The sequence below is a fragment of the Octopus bimaculoides genome, chromosome 6 (genome assembly GCF_046866305.1).
Source record: "Octopus bimaculoides isolate indiv1 chromosome 6, ASM4686630v1, whole genome shotgun sequence".
Taxonomy (NCBI): Eukaryota; Metazoa; Mollusca; class Cephalopoda; order Octopoda; family Octopodidae; genus Octopus; species Octopus bimaculoides.
The window spans coordinates 242,376-261,663 of NC_142933.1; the positions used below are offsets into that span (position 1 = coordinate 242,376).

The following is a 19,288-nucleotide window of genomic DNA, read 5'->3' on the forward strand; positions in this document are numbered from 1 at the left end:
TTCTTTCCCCCCTAAAATAAAAAGTTCTTATATAAAATTGTAATAAGTTTTAATTAAAACAGAAACACATTTAAAAATAATTTTTATATTATTGAGCTGGAGATAATCTCAAGTGGTTTGGTATAAAAACAGTTCAAATAAAAGCTAAATCATTTGTATATTTTGTAAAGCCTGATGTTTTTTGATGGTAAGTTAGATTTTGTGATAAGATTCCAGCTGTGGGCATTTAACAAGTGGTTAATGGAAATAAACCTCCGCATTCACATTATTTATTTATAAGATTCATTTGAGGTTGTAGCCATCTGAAGTACAACCAAAGTGTTAATAATAACTGGAGTTTTCCTTTTTGTTTTTGGTTTGGCAATTGTTCCTCAATATCAGTGTAATATTATAATATTATTTATTTAGCTGATTCTTCATGTTACCATATTGGATTTGATCAGCATCATTGTATTCTGTTGTTCTAGTGTCATGTTTCCTAATTGCTTCACAGCTGCTATGCAGTCTGTTGCTTCTAATGCATTAGAATATGGCTCAGGTGCATTATTTTGGCACTAATTATATTTCTGTGTCTCCATTGCAGCTGAAGAGTAGTGGACTGTGGCCCTCATTAGGGCTTGGCTGATTTATGTGGTTCTTATTGGAAACAATTTCTGGTGTGTAATGTTGGGAATTCGTGGAGTGTTGCTTGTAACGAGTGCCAATGTGATGCTGCACTTACTTTCCTTCAGTGTTACCAGATTGCCAGACCATCACCATCATTTAATGTTCACTTTTCTGTTTGCCTGGGTTGTATGGAGTTTATCAAGGCAGATTTTCTGTGCCTGGATACAATGAATGACCTTCATCCACAACAATTGTGCAAATGCCCAGCAGGATACTTAATAGTAGTCAAGAGCTTCCGCTACCTAGGTGACCAAGTCAGCAGTAGAGGAGGGTGCTCTAGGAGCATAGCTGCTAGAATATGAATGGGTTGGGCAAAGCCAGAAAGCTTCTACCATTGTTAGAAACAAAGGGTCTCTCCCTCAGAGTGAAAGGCAGATTGTACAGGGTGTCCACAAAGTCTGGGTACATGGGGATTAACACATAAGAAATTATTATTTCTTATATTTAATTGTTTATGTTGTGATTTTATTTACTCCATGTACCCAAACCTTGTGGACACCCTGTATAATGCCCGTGTGTGAACAGTCATGCTACATGGCAGTGAAACATGAGCTGTAACTGCAAAAGACATGTAAAGGTTTGAAAGAAATGAAGGTAGTATGCTCTGCTGGATGTGCAATGTCTATGTGCATGTGAGACAAAGTGTTAAGTGTCTAAAGAGAAAAACTGGTTCTAAGAAGCACCAGACGCAGTGTGCGAAGAGAAGACTCCACTGGTCTGGTCATCTGATGCATATGGATGAGGACAGCCATGTAACGAAGTACTGATCTCTAACTGTGGAGGGAACTGATGGAAGAGATAGATCCAGGAAGATGTGGAACAAGGTGATAAAATATGATCTTCATATGTTGTGTCTCAACGGAGGCAATGACAAGTAACCGAGAAGATTTTTGGTGGCTTTCTGTGCTTGAGAAGACACATCAAGCTAAGTGAAGTTGTCGTCATTGTCAGTGCCACATGAAAGGCACCTGTGCTGGCGACACATAAAAGGTATCCATGCCAGTGGTATGAAAAAAGGCACACAGTACTCAATGTGGAGTGGTTGGCATTAGGAAGGGCATCTAGCCATGGAAACTAGACCAAAACAGACAACTGGAGCCTGGTGCAGCTCTCTGGCTTACCAGCTCCAATCTGTCACTGTCACTGTCTAACCCATGCTAAACGATGATGACAAAGATGACAATGATAATACACACGTTTGTATGCATATATGTATATATATATATATATATATATATATATATACACACAGACAATATATGATTATTATAAATATAAGCAGGTAATCAATAATAATAATGAGAATCATGAAGGTGATAATGATAACCATTATAGTGATGATGATGAATGTGGTGGTTGTGATGGTCATGATGAATGTGATGTTGTGAAGGTGTTGGTGATGATGATAATTTCTAAATTAGGCATAAAATGTCAGGCAATTAGAGTAATGCCCATTATCAAGAGAGACAGTAAAAGATATGAAGAATTTACAAGTAATTGTTTCCATTATCCATAGACGTGATATGACTGGGTTTAAGGGGAGTGGAGCGAGAAACTAGTTATAATGAATATGTAACATTAACAAAGCCTTTCATAAATTGATAAAATATAAATAGCAATCTCTTAGTACTGATCGCAGTATAATCAAAAGAAACCCCTGGAAGTGGTGCAACAGGACAGCCCTAATATAAAAACTGAAACAATGGTGGACTGATTTCTTACAAAGCTCAAAACTCCAGATTCATAAACAAGCGGAATCAGGTTTGTATGATGGTCATGCCTTTCTCAAAGGTATTAGCAATGTGACTGAAGTGAAATGGTCAGCTCACTTTAATGTCATGGCCTGTCTCATGTAGATTGATTATAAATTAAAATATTACATTATTCAGGATTATATATATATATATATATATAATATGAAAGAATGGGAGATGGTTAGAGATGGGGAATGAGCAAGGGAGGAGGAATATAATGAATGGAAAAACAAAAGTTCAGGGATGATGAGAAGGGAAGAGTAGGTGACAACTGTAAAGATCGAGTGAGTTGAGGGGTGAATGTAGTGACTGGTGGACAGAAAGATAGACAAACAAACAAACAAAACCAGAACGGAGAAAGCTAATTCGAAGACTACAGATCTAATCCGTCACTGGAACTGTAAAAATCTGTTAAACTTTCCAGAAGTTTATCATTTAAACATATATGACTATGAGCATGTCTAGATATGCAACTATATGCACGAGAATACATACATAAAGCAAAACATACAAATCTGCATGCATGCATGCATACATACATACACACACACATATATACATGTTACACACACACACACACACACATATATATATACATACATATATACATGTTATACACAACATATATGTAGATAATGAAGAATGATAGAAGCTCTCTTATCAAGACACAAGTAATGAGAGGCATATGTTGTATGGTTATTTGAAACTAGAGAGATTAACATAAATCACAATTATTATCTTATAGATGAAACTTTAGTTTAGCAAGAAAACAACAGACAGACATAAACATTTTTATATGGTTACAAAGCTCATCTAAAAACAGAACACAGTGCACCAGACTAGTACGGAACTGGTGCTGTTTTGCCTATTCCCATCCTCATTGCTGAGGGCCAAGGACTATGGGCACATGCATCATCTCTCACCACTGTTTCCTGCCTCTCGTCATGGTTGTGCAAGCCTGTTATATGTATCATCATCATTTAACGTCCATGTTCCATGCTAGCATGGATGGGACGGTACCACAAGAGCATTATAGTCAGTTGCTACATAGGCAAAAGTGATGCCTTAGACAGAAATAATTGCAGAGGAATCAAATTGCGAGACCAGGGGATGAAAGTCACAGAAAGGGTCATAACTCAATTAATTAGGAAAAGTGTGAGTGTAGATGAGATGCAGTTCAGATCTGTGCCAGGCAGGAGCACAACTGATGCTATATTCCTGGTTAGGCAACTGTAGGGGAAGTATTTAGCCAAAAATTAACCCCTGTACTTAGCTTTTTTTGACATAGAGAGAGCCTTTGACAGGGACCCCACCCCCATATCTGGTGGTCAATGCAGAAGTTAGGGATAGATGAGTGGTTGGTGAGAGCTGTACAAATCATGTACAGGGATGCTGTCAGTAAGGTGAGGGCTGGCAACAAGCCTAACAATGAATTCAGTGTACAAATAAAGTTCACCAAGGATTGGTCCTCAGCCCCGTCTTGTTTATTTTATTCCTCCAGGCCCTAACAGAGGAATTCAAGATTGGCTGTCCCTGGGAGCTCCACTATACTGATGACCCAGCTGAATCACTACCTAACCTAGAGAAGAAATTTCAGGTGTGGAAGCAAGGCCTGGAATCTAAGGACCTTAGAGTTAATTTAGCAATAACCAAAGTCCTAGTAAGTAGGAAAACAGACAAATCACAAGTCCCTTCAGGGAAATGGCCCTGCTTGATATGTAAGAAGGGTGTTGGTAAAAACTCCATATATTGGACCCAGTGCAAGGTTTAGACACATAAGAGTTGTAGTGGTATCACAGGAAGGTTAGCAGAGAAAATAGTCTTGTGGAGCCACATGGGTCCCTTATCACTGTTATCTTTGTCTCGCAGCTCCTACTGATCCTTTTCTCTTTCTCTCCCCACCCTTTACCTTACTAGATGTGAGTAGCTATGCAGATCCCTCTACAGGAAACTGCTCCATCACCCACCTCTCATAGTAATCCTTGTCCCCTAATGTGAAGCATCACCCATCTCTCATAGTAATCCCCTTGTCCCCTAATGTGAAGCATTACCCACCTCTCATAGTAATCCCTTGTCCCCTAATGTGAAGCATTACCCACCTCTCATAGTAATCCCTTGTCCCCTAATGTGAAGCTGACCCCTCACCTCTCCCAGGGCTTGTAGTCCTGTGAACTGCATGGCAACCTCAGCAAGGCAGGTAGCACAAAGACAGCACCCAGTCCATGATGTTTAGTGGCTGACATTAGGAAAAGCATCCAGCCATAAAAACCATGAACTTGATGCAGTCCTGGGACACATTGGTCTCCCGTCAAACTTCCCAGCCTACGCCAGCATGTAACATGGACATTAAACAATGATAAAGATGACATAATAGTGTATGAATGTGTATACATACGTCATCGTATACATACATACACGTCGTATGGATGGGTGGATGGATTAGGGAACGGATGTGCCTTGACATCACGTGATGGTTGTAAAGAAGCATCACCGCCATATAAGCGATGTTGTTCATTTCCAATCTTCCATGCAAATATTAAAACGACGATGATGTTACATAAAGTAAACTAGGAACAAAGGGTGTTTCTGGGTCAAAATGTTCGAATCTAACAAAAATCCAGGTTAACTTATATTTCTTTCGTTGGAATTGTTGTCATAGCTTGCTTGCTTATTAAATTAACTTATTTTTCTTATTAAAAAAAAATCTTTAATACATAGAGTTTTCGAAGTTTAAATCTTGCCAACATCCCATTTATCATTGTACTCTACAGGACTGATAAAAGTATTTAAAAAAAAAAAAGAAGAAAAATGGCAATTGAGTTAAATAAATTTTGTCCGTCTTAATAACAATAGGGCTGTGAACTAAACGTAGAAATCACAACTACAAACAGGCCAAGAGCAATGACAAAATGTTGGCCAAATGCCCACATGGAGCTCATTAGTCAACCATTTATCCTATCTGTTCTTATGGATAATAAATGACATTCATGTATATTGTAGGCCGTTTCGCTCTTTACACAATGGGAAGGGAAGAAAAAACAAACGTGCATAAATAAAACTGAAGAATTGAAAAATTAGCTCCTGGTTATTGTTAATAACAATAATTAAAAGGAAATAATGAGCTAAATAAATGCTGGTATGGAAATCTAGAAAGTTACATAAAATTATTATTTACATAAAAATAGGAACGTCAGTTGTAAAACCCACAATTCATTAGTATGTGAGACGCTACTCGTGTGTGTTATATTGTGCGTGTGGGTGCGCACACAAATTTATGTATCTAGGTATGTATGAATTTATATGTACGAGTGTACACGTGCAATTTATGTACCAGGGATTAAATGAGAGGTGTTTCTAGGTATGCATGCGTTTAAAACAGGGCTGGAATCGTTGATAATTTATCGACCCCGCATCGTGCAAATTTCTAGAAAAGAATTTTTTAAAAAGCATAATAAAACTATTTTCTTCACTTAACAATATTTTTTTATATTTTTGTGTCACTGCCGCTTTAAGAAAATAATAAAGAACAATAAAAATTCAGTCCTGTTATATTGATATAACCAGAATATTTAATGTGAAATATGTATTTGGTGAATACTAATTGATATAGCATCGGTATTTGGTTGGAAATTAGTGATTTTTAGCCTTAAATTAGCCATGCTCTTCTAGATTCAGTTTGCAAATAATTTCAGTTCCCTTAATGCTCAAAATCGTCTCAGGTGTTTACCAACCCGCTTCGTTAGCCACATAGATCTCCAACACCAGCAGGGATCAGTATTGACAATTAGGCCGACTCTTTGTTTAGTATGTGTGGGAGTGTGTGCATCAGGTTGTACGCATGTGTGGGCGTGTTTTGCATGCGTTTATACGATCGTATTAGCATGCGCGTGTAAATGCGCTTATACATTGTCTTTGTACGATTGTGTGTTCGCAAAAATACGCAAGTGTACTCATGTGTCAGTCATGAAATAACTAAAATACCTTAATGCACACGACTGAAACCGATCATAACTCTACTTAGGCCGCACCTATGGCCTGTGGTTAAACAACTACGATGACCACTCGAGCACGCGGAGAATACATTTTTAACTCTTTTGCATAACACTAAAATATATAACGATTTAGGCAGGGTCTTTCATGTTAGTTGTTATTTTGTTTAATAGAATGTTTCGGCAACAGTCCGTCGTCATTGAGGAGAATTATGATCAAAGGGGCGTGCCAGTTGTGATCATCCCGTCTTTTTTATCACAGTCACATTAAGCAGGGAGGGTGTTTGTGTTTTTTTTTTTTGTTTTTTTTTCTTTTTTTGAATGGTAGTAAGGTGTGATTTGGGAGAGATTTGGCTGCTATTTTTAGTTGTCTGGACGACTGTGTTGAACAGATTAGGGCGGCCTTTTTCGGAATGCGGGCCGCATGAGATATGGCCCATCATTAAGCAAGCCGTACTACTAAAATAAAATTCAAGGTAATTTTTCATTTGCCGTACTATTCAGAAAGTCCTGAGGGCCACAGTTTACCCACGACTGGTGCAGTGGGTTCTTCATCGATGATTCGTCGAGTGTAAAAATGGTGGAAAGACTTCCGCCCGTCCCCGCCACCTCATTTTCTCCCAAATTGGTTTCTTTTTTTAAATTTTTTATAAAAAATCCCCGTTTTCGGAAACGGAGGTTCCGGAAAATTGCAAAAAAATTGGCATTGTCAAATTTTTCACCCCCTTTCCCCCAAACTTCTTCAATTTTGACTTTTTTCCCCAACACTAACCCTAAAACCCTAGCCCTAACCCTAAAACCCTAGAAATGTTTTGAAATTTTTGTCCGAATTTTTGTTCGAATTTTTCCGCATATTTAGAAAATAAAATTCTTAAAAAAAATTTTTGGAAATTTTTGGAAATTTTTTTTTTAAATCATAATCTCCGTATTTTTCTGCATATTTTGAAAAAAAAAATTCTGAAAAAAGTGGAAAATAAAGGAAATGGGAGTGGGGGTGTTAATTTAGAAATTTCGATTTTTGCCAATTTTTTTGCAGATTCGTATTCCCCGTAGCCGAAAACGAAGGTTTGTGTCGAAAAAAAAAATTTTTTTAAGGGTAGTTTTTGGTGGGGATGGGCGGAAGTTTTGCCATAATGGTTTGTGAAACTGGAAACAAGTCACTATTAGAGACCAATAACTGATCTCTAATAATAAAAAGAAAAAAAAATGGAAAGACAACGAAGTCAAGGAATTCCACATATATATTTACACAAAACCTTTACTATGTATATATGATTAATTAATCATATCAAATGATAGTCGTCTCAGAAAGGCCGTACATGTCTATCAGTGGATTATAGTGTCATACACTCTTGTACGACACCTATACACACCAACCACTCTCTAAGTATCTCTAGTTAAATATCCGTAAAAAAATATGACTAGCAACTATTTCTACCGCAGGCTTTGTATCACAGGATCTTCTGGGCTTCTTCAATAATAAAAAGAACCCACAAGACCGTAGGAGTTCGATTTAGAAGTTTCACCTTTCCCAAGTGGTTCTACTCCGCACCCACACGCAAATCTCCGTATTTGTACGCCCCGTAAAAACACACAAGTTAATATATGTACACGTACACACACACACACACACATATATATATATATATATATATATATATATATATATATATATATATATATATATGCATACATATATGTACATACATATATATGTATATATACATGCATATATGGGTACAGGACATCAGTAAGTTATATATATATATATATATATATATATATATATATATATATATATACATATATAATAATGAAGGGCCTGCAATTTTACGAAGCGGTTAGTCAATTACATCGACACCAGTGGTACTCGACTGGTACTTTCATTTTAGCGACTTAGAAAGAATGGAAGGCAAAGAAAAGCTCAACAGGATTTAAGCTCAGAACGCAAAGGGCTAGCAGATTTGCTGCCAAGCATTTTGCCCGACGAATTAACCATTCTGCCAGCTCGCCGCCTGATATAATGATATATAAAGGATGGCCAAAATGATTAGACAAGAGAGTAAAGGTGAGTTTCATTTATGTAACACAATGCCTGACATCTATTATGGAGCGACAACAGGAAGTGGTGAGCTGAAAGCTTTAACCATGCAGCATCAGGAAGGCGAGCGGAACCGTCCACAAAACTGAAGTACAACACTTTATAGATTTATATATTCCTCAAGTGGGCGCCCATATCTTCTCAATACAGACACAAATAGTCAAACAAGTGCGACACATTTACATAACTACCGCAACCAAAGAATGAAAATATATTAATGTATGCATGACTAGCCTTCTGTTTGTCAATTAGCATACATGTACAAACACACTTGGTGTTGCACCAATACTGGATTTAACGATTTATGCATATGCAGAAACACGTGTACACAGTGTGCATACGCCTTGCGCAGTATGGCAATGGAAGTTCTTGTTTATCTTTCACATGCTGAAGAGGAGAGTTAGAGATTTAGCTGTGGTCGAAAGGAGTTGGTAGAATCGGTAGAGCGACAGGGAAAGGTAGTTTGCAGTCTTTAACCCGGGAAAATGAAAATATGTTCAGGTTCTACAATATAAATAATATCGATTTTAAATTTTGACATAAGGCCAGGAATATGGCGGGGAGGGGAAGTCGATTATATCGACCCTAGTACTTCAGCGTAACTGGTACTTATTTTATAGACCCCAAAAGGATAAAAGGCAGAGTCGACCTCGGTGGAATTTGAACTCAGAACGTAATGACAGACGAAATGCCGCTTAGCATTTCGCCCGGCGTGCTAACGATTCTGCCAGCTCGCTGCCTTAGTTGGTCAATATTGAAATACTAAAGATGATGTGTGTATATATGCCCACTCAAAGATGTTAACTTTGTTTTTGTTTTAGAGACCATTATTATCGAAAAGAGAGATCGTTGGGAGACAGCAGAAACACACGGGCTGTAAACTACATCTCCCCTTCATTATATATTTAGTAGAGAGGGAAACGGAAGAGTGATGGCGAGAGAATGCACATGGCCCTTTTTAGGCCCTCACACACTGGCGAAATGGATCAATGTTTTACTTCTATGGCGGGTCGTCGACTACGGACAGGTAGAGATGCCCAGAGGAAGGTTGCAACATGGAGCAGGAAGGCGATAGCCAGCAAAGATGATGAACAGAGGAAGAGAGTTAAGTGCAAGGGCTGAACTTGGAGAGAGGTGATGTGCAGGTTGCTACTTTTGAGGATCAGAGGTCGTTACAGTAGAACGAACAGAGGTGGGAGGTGGGGCTGTGACTAGTGGTCCTAATATGGTCATCATTTCCCGCTATCTCCGCCTGCGACAGAATGCGCACCAACATGAGAGTCGCTTCTATAGCATTCAATCTTTGTGGCAAGAGCATTCAAAGAAACTATGTCAAGACCTATGTTATGATGTTATCTCTCCATCTCTTAGGTTGCCGGCCCTCTGTTTCTCTTTCCATCACTTCTGTCTTCCAAACAGATCTTGTTGATGCCACAAACCATTCGCTTAATGTGGCCAAGCAGTCTGAGTCCTTTGGTTCGGATGACAGAAGTGATATGGTTTGTCTTAAATCTTCAATTCTGGTTATGTTGGCGAGGGAGTATTTACCAAACAACAAAATGCCCTTCTTTTAGGTGATAACGAGTTTAGTAACATCAGCCAGTCCCAGATATGTCAGCAATACTCCATTATGATCGTACTTCCATGTTGCAGAGGATCGACAACAGACAAGGGCTGATCAATATTTTCTGGCCCTAGAGAGAATGCCGCCTAGCATTTGGAATGTAATTTTATCAATGTTATATATATATATATATATATATATATAATAAGGGTGAAAATTTGAATATTAATTTGATTAATATCAATTTAAAACCAGTGGCCTAAGCATATTGAAAAATCTGAAGATTCAGAAAAATTATATTACATACATGTAAGAGGGATGACCACTAAGTAGACATCCATTATGCTAGATGTAAACCACCTATGGTCTGACCACTAAGAAAAGATTGTTCTCAAGAAAATTCAGCAAACGCCAGAACGTAAACAAGCAAGACAAATGAAAAGATACAAAATATAAAGATTAATCACAACCGGCTCGCTTTACGTTCTGGCGTTTGCTTGATTTTCTTGAGAACAAGGCCGATCTTTGATAACAACTGTGGCTTTATGCAGTGGAAAGAGACTGGGTCATTTCTACCCCAAAAGTCTAACAAATGGTGTTTGGGGTACGTAAAAAGGTTGCTTAATCCCAGGTAAGTCTTATGATCCAGCAGACCGTCTTTCTAGTGACTAGCTTCTTTATTATTATTATTATTATTATTATTATTGAGTGAGAGAGCAGTGCATGCTATCAAAGTGACACTGGGGTAAAATATACAAAGCCCATTATACCCATCATGACTACCCGTCTGATAAGGGTACACCAGGCACATGCATCACAAACATATGTGCACGACATGGTGATGCCATATCAAGATAAACAGCGCATGACCTCGCAGGTGGGGCCCAGTTAGAATTTTCTTCAGGTCGGGTAGCCCATCCCGCTCAAAAGGTCCCTGAATAAGGTTTGTTTAAGGATGTTGAGCAAAACACCCATGTTTCCAAAGGTGAATTATTCAAACCCCAAAGAATTCCTCTCAACACATGGCTGTGATGCTCCCCTACTACTTCTGCTCGTCATCAGAGATGCACATATCGTCAGCCACCAAGGGACATGCTCAACTGGTTAAGGTCAAGCAACTGACAAGCAAATCTGTGGTATTGAGCAGAATATTTGCTGTAGCCCTATTATTATTAGTAGTAGTAGTAGTATTAGTATTATTATCATTATTTAGGTGGCGAGCCGGCAGAATCGTTAACACCCCGGACACAATGTTTATCCCCTCCTCCGAACTTGCAAGCCTTGTGCCAAAATTTGAAACCATTATCATTATTCCACCCAGGTTGACTTTACTTTTCGTTCTTTCGGGATTGATGAAGAACCAGTCAAGTACGAAAAATGATGTAATCGATTTATCTCTTCTCCTAAAATTGCTGGCCTTGTGCCGAAATTTGAAACTATTACAAGGCGGCGAATAAGCATTTCGACTGGTTCATTCTGTTCTGAGTTCAAATCCCGCAGAGGTCGACTTCGCCTTTCATCCTTTCGGCCCCAATGAAATACGTACCAGCTGAGTGTTGGGGGGGTCGATGTAATCGACTAATTCCTTTTCACCCCATCCACCCCACTTGCACCTAAAGTAGGAAAGATTATTATTACTATTACGTGTATCTCGGACTACATTATATAATGTTTTGTTGTTGTTGTCCACGGTCAAACCTGATCGAGCAAATCTCTGATAAAAAATGAAAACAGCAGCAAAAATGTATGGAATGGAGAGTACGGAGGACAAAAAAGAACCATACTACAATGGATTGTTCTCATAGGAGATCTGTCCAAGAGATGAGAGGCTGGAGGCGCTGCTTATGGACAGTTTTGCCAGCAAATTTCTCTGATAGATACAGTCGAAAGCTTGGTCAATGCAAAATATTTCCAGTGTGTTAAACAAGTGGTAAGAACGATGCGATAGCAAGATTTGAGCTGACTCTAAGGAAACCATATTGATGGTCTCTTAGAGAACGAAGAAATTTGTGTAAATATTTTTATGACATCATTGAAAGAGAGGGTGATTGGCAGAGCCTAAGAAGTTGTCCTTTTGGATTATAGGAAACACTTGTTTTGACAATAGAATAGAAAAATTTTGTCCCACTACATTGTGAGTTCGAATTGTACTAGAATCGACTTCATTTTTTATCTTCCAATACCTTTTTTTGTTGTTAAACCCTCCGATCTATGAGGATGACATGATTAGTGATAGTTGTCAACGAGCTCAACCGACGGATATTAATAGAAAATAGAGAATTAAAAAAATGCTGCCAGCTTAGAGAATGATAAAGCTTGTTTAGAATACCTTGACCTTTAATGCGACAAATTCTCTGTTATAGTAAGTACACCTATCAAGATATAAAGTGGCAAGAATTAACAGAAAAAGAACAACTGTTCTCGTCTGTGTTATTGTTGTTAGCAGTATGAGCTAAACACATCCATATGATAAAATCCTGACATCTATGACCATTCTAGATTTTATTCAGGCACAACACTCGTCTACATTATCTAACGTGGCTTTTAACCCAGGGTCAGCTCTGAGCAAGCAAATCTTCGATAAAAGATATGGCTCTCCACTGGTTTTGTTTTATTTGAATAAGAAACACGACAGAGACCAATGTATCTTCGTTTATTTTAAGACAGTACGGTAGGGTTTGGGGGAAATTTAACTAATATTTTCGGTAGATCGAACGATCAGGAAGAGGTTATCGCGCTGACTCGTTTCGTCTTTCCAAAAGTCTGGAGGAAGCGGATGAGAGAGAATTAAAAGTGGTTTTAGGTTGGTTTTATATTGTTGAGGATGAGATGTGTCGGTAAGAAACGGAGAGGGGAATTATGACAAACACATCAAGAGGATTGTTAGGGTGTGACAATTGAGAAGACAAAGAAAATGTGACGATCCGAGAAGGTGAGAAGAGAAAATCATTTGATATTCGAAGATTTTGATGCAGGTTTTATACACTGACTACCAACAGGTGAATAGAGAAAGCGATTGTTGTAGAAACAGTAAAAAGGACAAGACGTGTGGGGTGGGGAGGGATCAATGATTGTGAAGTTAAGTGTGATTACAGTTGGTCATTTCGATCGGATGCAGTCGAGGTAAAAATCACAGACACATACATGTATACACACAAACACGCGCAGGCACAGAGGGAGAGAAACATCACACACACAAAATGTAACAAACAGGATTTAAGTCTTCTCGCCTCAAAAATAATAAAACGATTGTTCAAAACAATTCAATCAGTATGAAATACGCCAAATAAATCATCGGAGTAAAACCTAGATGGAAGAGAATAAATGAAAGAACAATTAAATAGACATCGAATTGAAGTTTGTGGGAGGAGGCAACTAGAAAAAGCGAAACCTTGCCAACGCGTTTTGGCTTAAGTGTGGAGTTTTATTACAGCAATGAAAAAGACTATTGAATGAGATTCTCTCAACAGGCGTATGTACTTGGGGTGTTAGGAACGAGGGGGAACAGAATAAAGAAAATTTGGAATAATATTTAGAAAATTAGTTATATACAAATTAAATTAGAAAATATTAACTTAATAGAAAGTGTGTGTGGATAGATAGATAGATAGATAGATAGATATGGGGAGTAAGAGTGCTTGTGTACGTGTGAATTTGTACATTTGTGTCAATGTAGAAAGTTGGATGTGCATTAAATGCAGTAAGACTAGAGTGTCTATGACTATATGCATGTGTGTATTACACAGAGCAGAGCACAGAGACGTGGGTGCATATGTATCTGTATAGGTAAGATGCAGTAGTACAAATATACTAATAAGGCGCATACTTCTGTCTGTATACAACACACACACACCCCAAGTACATACGCCTGTAATTTTGGATTTTGTCCCTAATATTATTATATATATATTGAAGGAAGAAAGAGAGTGTGTGTGTGTGTGTTTAAAAATGTTTGAGGAAAATGTGTATCAATGCAAACTATAGTGTTTAACTATGCGTATGCTAAAGTGTATCCAACCAACGCATTATATACGCACACACCTTAAACACAAGAGAAACCTTGCACACGTCTACGCAATTAGTAAGGTGGATTATGATGAATATAATCGTGTCAGATGTGCGGTTTGTGGTTTTTGACTATATTCTGTGAGTTTGTATTGTCTTCGAGTAAGGCGATATATCTCTCAGAGATCAATAATATCTAATCAGACAGAGAGGGGGATAAAAAGACCAGACAAACAAACACAAGTATTGAGACAATCACCCGTAAGAAAGAAGGTGGTCACTTAATCGAATTCGTATCATGGTAAACTGAGTGTGACGAGTCGTAGGTCCGAAGTCTCTCATAATTACAAGACAGACAGAATTTTGACAAATGCAAACAGAAATATGTAATATACTAGTCACGATTTAAGCATATAATAAAGGGACACACACACATCTATACATACGTGTGTATATATATATATATATATATATATATATATATATATATACCGGAGTATATATATACAGAAAGAAAAGTGGGTGGTAAAAGTGATCGGTCAAAGACCGGCGGCAGTTGTATGGATGTGTAAGAGTGTCTGACACGGATTAAAGCAAAATAAGATCTAGAATGACAGATGGGAGCAGAAATAAACACAAACAGCTTAGTTTGATTTTAAATACTAACCTTTTCCCATGGAGTCGGCTTCATGGATGCTAAAGTATAAGCTAACTGTTGCAGCATTTTGGAATATAAACACCATTGCTCCAGCGCTGCCATGATGACACTCCTCCTCTGCCAACAACTAGAGCCAGCTTTCTTCTTTCTCTCTTTCTATTTCCTCTAATACGCTGCTTTCTTTACTCACGCTACCTCCCTATTTCTCAATTACTCTATCTAATTGCGATTCCTCCCACTTTAATTCCAACTTCATGCTTTCTACCAATGAAGCAAATGAACAAAATTACCCCCCTTTAATACGCCTCTTTTTTTTTCTGCCACTCTCTCACTCTCTCTTTGTTCCTCTCTCGCTCTTTCACTATCTCTCTCTTTCTGTCTCTCTTTAACTCTCTTTCTTCCTCTCTCTCTCTTTCTCACTCCAATCATCATCACCTCAATATCAGTTTTTACCCAATGTTAATTTCACTAATTAACATCTCCCTGTCTTAAGATGCTATTTACTGCATTCATTAAATTTTTATTTGTAATTTCTGTTTCCCATTACATTATGTATCTAAAATTTATTTCCCTTTAGAAACAAATTACCAGCAAGGTTATCTCCCTTGACAATGACCTTTCTACTTATGCGTATTCTTTGTGACCAACGCCCTTAAAGAATTTCGATGACCAATAAATTTTGGACCTGTTTTTTAGGTTTTAAATTGAAAATATTATCGAATTAGTCTTTCTGGATCAGGTTATTGTATGCGTTTATGACATTTAACATGCGTTTATAAGGACACAGCATTAGAGTATCCTAAAATGGAGTACTGACTCTATATCTTAGACAGATACTATCAATCATCTTTAAAACACTTCCAAAACATTACCTCAATGATTGTCAAAATAATATGAGAGAGTCTAGGCTGCTGTTTCTAGCAGATTGAGTAACTATACTGAGGGCCCTTTGTCAATTCCTCATATAGCTGCTTTTGTAGTGAGGATATACAAATCTCAAATAGCACAGTCTGCCTAGTTTAGTAACAGTCCATTAAATTTGACAATTGATATCATTAAAATATTTTGAGTTCATTTTTAACCCTTTCAATACCAATCCGTCTGAAACCAGCTCTGGCTCTGTAGTACAAATGTTTTGTTTTCATAAGTTTTGAATTTAAATCTTCCACCAAACCTTAGTCACAATTTATGTTCCTAACACTAGATGAATGATAACTAAGTTATTTTACTAAATTCTTTGTTATATTTAAAATCAATTGAAAGAAACACAGAGCATCTCAAAATAAATACAGTAACGATAGGGTTAAGGTGTTGTCTTCATCATCACCACCATTTCACGTCCACTTCCCATGCTGGCATAGTTTGGATGGGTCACCACAGTTTGGGGGATGCTGCTTGTTTAGACAGGTCAGAGTTTCCTCTTTGGCTTGATTTCTACAGCTGGAATCCCTTCCTAGCATCAACCACATTACAGGGTATCTTGGGTAAATTTTTCATGGCACCATCACTAGAGAGGCAACCATGTCCGCAACACAACTAGAGGAACTGCTTGACCGCATGTCTGTCCACTCACTAATGACCTTACAAAGTGAGAGACACAAAGAAAGCAGTATGAATGAGAGTGATGTGTCGTAAAGGAATGAGTAACAAGGGTTCTCATCTTTTTGAGATTTACAATCAAGGTGAGCAAGAGGATACAGTAATTACAGGGACAATGTCATTCAGAAGATATCTAGTTTTCATTTTTTCCTTTTCAGTTTGTTAATACACCTGTGTTCATACCCACAAACCTTACATATTCAGTGAAGCATGCTTGCTAGCCTACACTGCACTACCATGTGGCATCTCACCCACTTCATGTGCACATGTAGCAGGAATATTTAACAATTGCCAGACTTAGAAATCAAACCTGGATCACAATATCTGATGCAAAAAAAGCAATTCAAGAATACAATCGCAATTCACTAAAATATTACTAACATCAACAAAACAGCTAACCATTCAAGACTTCATGCGGAACTGGAACTAACAACAATATTGCCTATAGTACTTTTCCCAGGAACAAAGCTGAACTACATCTCATCTAGAATAATTCTCATTCTAATCGACTGAGCTATAACCCTTTCTGTAACTTTCATGGCCTGGTCCAGCAATCTGGTACTTCAGCAATTGCCTCTCTCAAATGTATCTCCTTTGCTTTTAGAGCAGCTGACAATAGCACCAGTCATTGGGTATGACACCTTCTTGGACTACTTGATTGACAATATGAATGATTTTCTATTGCCCTAAGCCACCTGACATTTTAAGTGTCTCAACAGTGATTCTTGAAGGTCCAAGGAGCCTTCCCTGTCTTCATATCCTTAATCCCTTTATCTACCATATTGCTGTCAACTTGAACAGCTGGTCCTTCAGCTGTAGCCCCTCTTTGTCCCATACATTCTCTTCATTCAGCAACCTCTCATAACAGCACACCTCTTTCTCATCAGCATCAGTAAGGGCAAGTGCTCCACTCTCATTCCAGATACAATTTTTGCAATGATATCTCAATTTTTTCTCTCCTACCAATCCTGAATGTCTTACAACTTTGGTTCTCATGTCTTAGGACATTCACAAACTTCTTGCTTTTCGCTTCTCCCTTAGCTACATGCACATGGTATCTAACTTCCCTTCTTATGACCTGATATTGCTTCTTGCTTCCTTTTTCCTTCCAGTCTTGCCATTCCTGCTTTTTAATCTACCATATGGAACTTCTACTTCCTCCTCCTTCCCTGTACATCAAGCACAGCCTAATGGCAACCTAATGTCTCCTTTTCTTTATTTCCTAAAACTTTAGTCTCTGCTAAGTTTATTTTCTGGTCTCTCACTTCTGAGGTTTCCTGCCATATCTAAAACTTCTCTAAATTCTCCACAGACTCAGCAATATGAACCAGGGCATCAATATATAAAAGTTCCCATGAATATCCAGTCTCAAAATTCTCTATTATGGCCTGGAGAACTATTATAACAGAAGGGAACTAGAAAGTAAACACTTATGTACTCCTATCTGTATTTCATCTAATTTTTATCTCTGCATCTCTGTCAGATCTTTCATGGTCTACACAAGCCAATTGTTTACACCTAATTTCCTTAGTAACAATCAAACTACAAAGCATGAAACCTGTCCAAGGTTTTCTCCAGATCAATCAATGCTTGATATGGTAGCTTACTCTTTAATATCATTTACTGCTCACTGATATTTATATTATTCAGTTAATAAATTAACTTATATCATTCATTATCATCATCATCATCATCATCGTTTAACATCTGCTTTCCATGCTAGCATGGGTTGGATGATTTGACTGAGGACTGGTGAAACCAGATGGCTACACCAGGCTCCAATCTGATATAGCAGAGTTTCTACAGCTGGATGCCCTTCCTAACGCCAACCACTCCGAGAGTGTAGTGGGTGCTTTTACATGCCACCGGCACGAGGGCCAGTCAGGCGGCACTGGCAACAGCCACGCTCGAAATGGTGTATTTTACGTGCCTGGCAACGATTTCGCTCAAATGACTTTTCGCATGCCACCAGCACAAGTGCTAAGAAGGCGATGCTGGTAACGATCACGCTTGAACGGTGCTCTTAGCGCTCCACTGGGTCAGGTGCCATCACGATTTTGCTTCAGTTAATTTATTTCTCTCGGTGAAGGCAGTAAGCTGGCAGAATTATTAAAAGATTCAACAAAATGCCAAATGGTATTTCTTTCACTTCTTTCCATTCTAAGTTCAGATTCCAGAATCCCTTTACAACAGACAAAATCTAAATAGCTTTTCCAATACCTTATCAAGCCTCTCCCACACTCAGTCCAATTCCTCCTTTGTTCTTGAGCATATTAGGCAACAAGTTGATGCCACTGGTTTCTATCGGTTGTGGGTTTGTCTGTATCTGGCCATGAGATATTACCCTCTCTCATGTTGGTCATAAACGTGCTGTGCCATGTACTTTTTGGCCATCCTCTCTTTCTTTTCCCCTGTGGTGGGGTCTATTTGAAAGCTGTTTTAGAACAGTGTTGTTCCAGCAACCAAACTATGTGAATCGTCTACTTTTTTCATCTTTCTTTTCTGTGATCGTTTTACTAAATGGTCTTCTGTTAGCTCTCTTTAGAATCTCCAGCTTAGCTTAACATTTATATTATTTTAATCCCATACTTTATACTTTTGATAATACCTTCACTTATCCTTCTAACTCTTCCTACTTCAAACCTCACCAAACTCTACGCTCATCAATTTCTTTCTCATTAACACTGTCCATCTTCCCAGCATTCCCTTTCCTTCCATATACTTCAACCTCCAGTTTCCTTAAGGCAGCAAACTAGCAAAACCATTACCAAGAAAATACTTAGCAACAGCATTACTTCCAGTGCTTTACCTTCTGAGTTCAAACCCTGCCAATGCCAGCTTTAGATCCTTAATTAGTTTAAGGCTGCAAATTAGAAGGGTCATTAGAATGTCTATTCTGGAAGGTATTGCTCTAGTATGGCCACAGTCCAATAACAGAAACCAATGAAAGAA

The 19,288-nt window shown here is 38.1% G+C and overlaps 1 protein-coding gene across 13 annotated transcripts in view; it reads right to left on the reverse strand.

The window, feature by feature from the left end:
* Positions 1-14,872, reverse strand: part of LOC106872207 (phosphatidylinositol 4-kinase alpha) — a 134,454-nt gene extending 119,582 nt beyond the window's left edge. For all 13 annotated transcript variants that reach the window (XM_089353322.1, XM_089353319.1, XM_089353318.1 and 10 more), the window contains exon 1: positions 14,747-14,872. In XM_089353322.1, coding sequence (XP_089209448.1) covers positions 14,747-14,839 — 93 coding nt within the window. In that variant the 5' untranslated portion in view covers positions 14,840-14,872. The remainder of the gene's footprint in view (positions 1-14,746) is intronic.
* Positions 14,873-19,288: the final 4,416 nt, after the last annotated feature.